The sequence below is a fragment of the Penaeus monodon genome, chromosome 32, assembly GCF_015228065.2.
Source record: "Penaeus monodon isolate SGIC_2016 chromosome 32, NSTDA_Pmon_1, whole genome shotgun sequence".
NCBI lineage: Eukaryota > Metazoa > Arthropoda > Malacostraca > Decapoda > Penaeidae > Penaeus > Penaeus monodon.
The window spans coordinates 35,297,481-35,298,320 of NC_051417.1; the positions used below are offsets into that span (position 1 = coordinate 35,297,481).

The 840-nt window shown below is 37.7% G+C and overlaps 1 protein-coding gene across 1 annotated transcript in view; it reads left to right on the top strand.

The window, feature by feature from the left end:
• LOC119593653 (neuralized-like protein 4) overlaps positions 1-840 on the top strand; it is a 43,428-nt gene that overhangs the window by 23,898 nt on the left and 18,690 nt on the right. The window contains 2 exon segments of the mRNA XM_037942604.1: positions 471-647; positions 776-780. Coding sequence (XP_037798532.1) covers positions 471-647; positions 776-780 — 182 coding nt within the window.

An 840-nucleotide genomic window follows, 5' to 3' on the forward strand; every position in this document is an offset into this window, starting at 1 on the left:
TAATCAGTACAAAAAAGATATGGTGCAATGAATTATATTTAGTAGATTAAAGATTATTAGTATTTTTGAGAAAATGGAAACTGTTTTTTGTATTAATACAGGTATTTTATCTGCTATTTTTCACCCAGCTATACATGTTTTAAGTGATTTAATTAATGTCCAATATTGCTGATTTTCCCTAGATATTGAAGCTAAATCTGCAGTGGCTAATATCAACAATTACATTATAAAAGAAAGAGCAATTATACAGAACTGTACCTTTAATAAAGCACTCTATCCAAGCCGATGAATAGCGTACTCCCATAGGAAAAAAAGGATTTGTTTCAAGTGTCATTTTTATGAACAGAATGGGGGTGAAAATTAAAAATAAAGTGGTATTGGGAGGAAAGTTACTCTGAGTCATGTTTTGTATCAGATTTTATACATGACTGGAAATGCAAATAGTTGTATCTCTGTATCTCCTCTGACAGTGCCTCGGACGATTTCAACAATGGCGTGGTTCTGACACGTCGTCCCCTGAAGCCAAACGAGATGTTCGAAGTGCGACTGGACAAGTGTGTTGACAAGTGGGCTGGCTCGCTGGAAATTGGCGTAACGACACATGCGCCTACAGATCTGGAGTACCCGTCTACCATGACCAATGTGAGGTGAGTCGTTTGGGAGCGTGTTTTGGTTCCTCGGAGATTTTTTTTTATGTAAGAGGGGACAGATCAGCATCCTTGTAATTGTTTACTGGATGTTTTTGTACCATTAATTCTCATTTGATTTGATTGAGGAAAGGTATTCTTTGTTAGATGTGGGAGTGATGTGATTTTTAGAGGGGGGGGGGGGGGTTCTGTC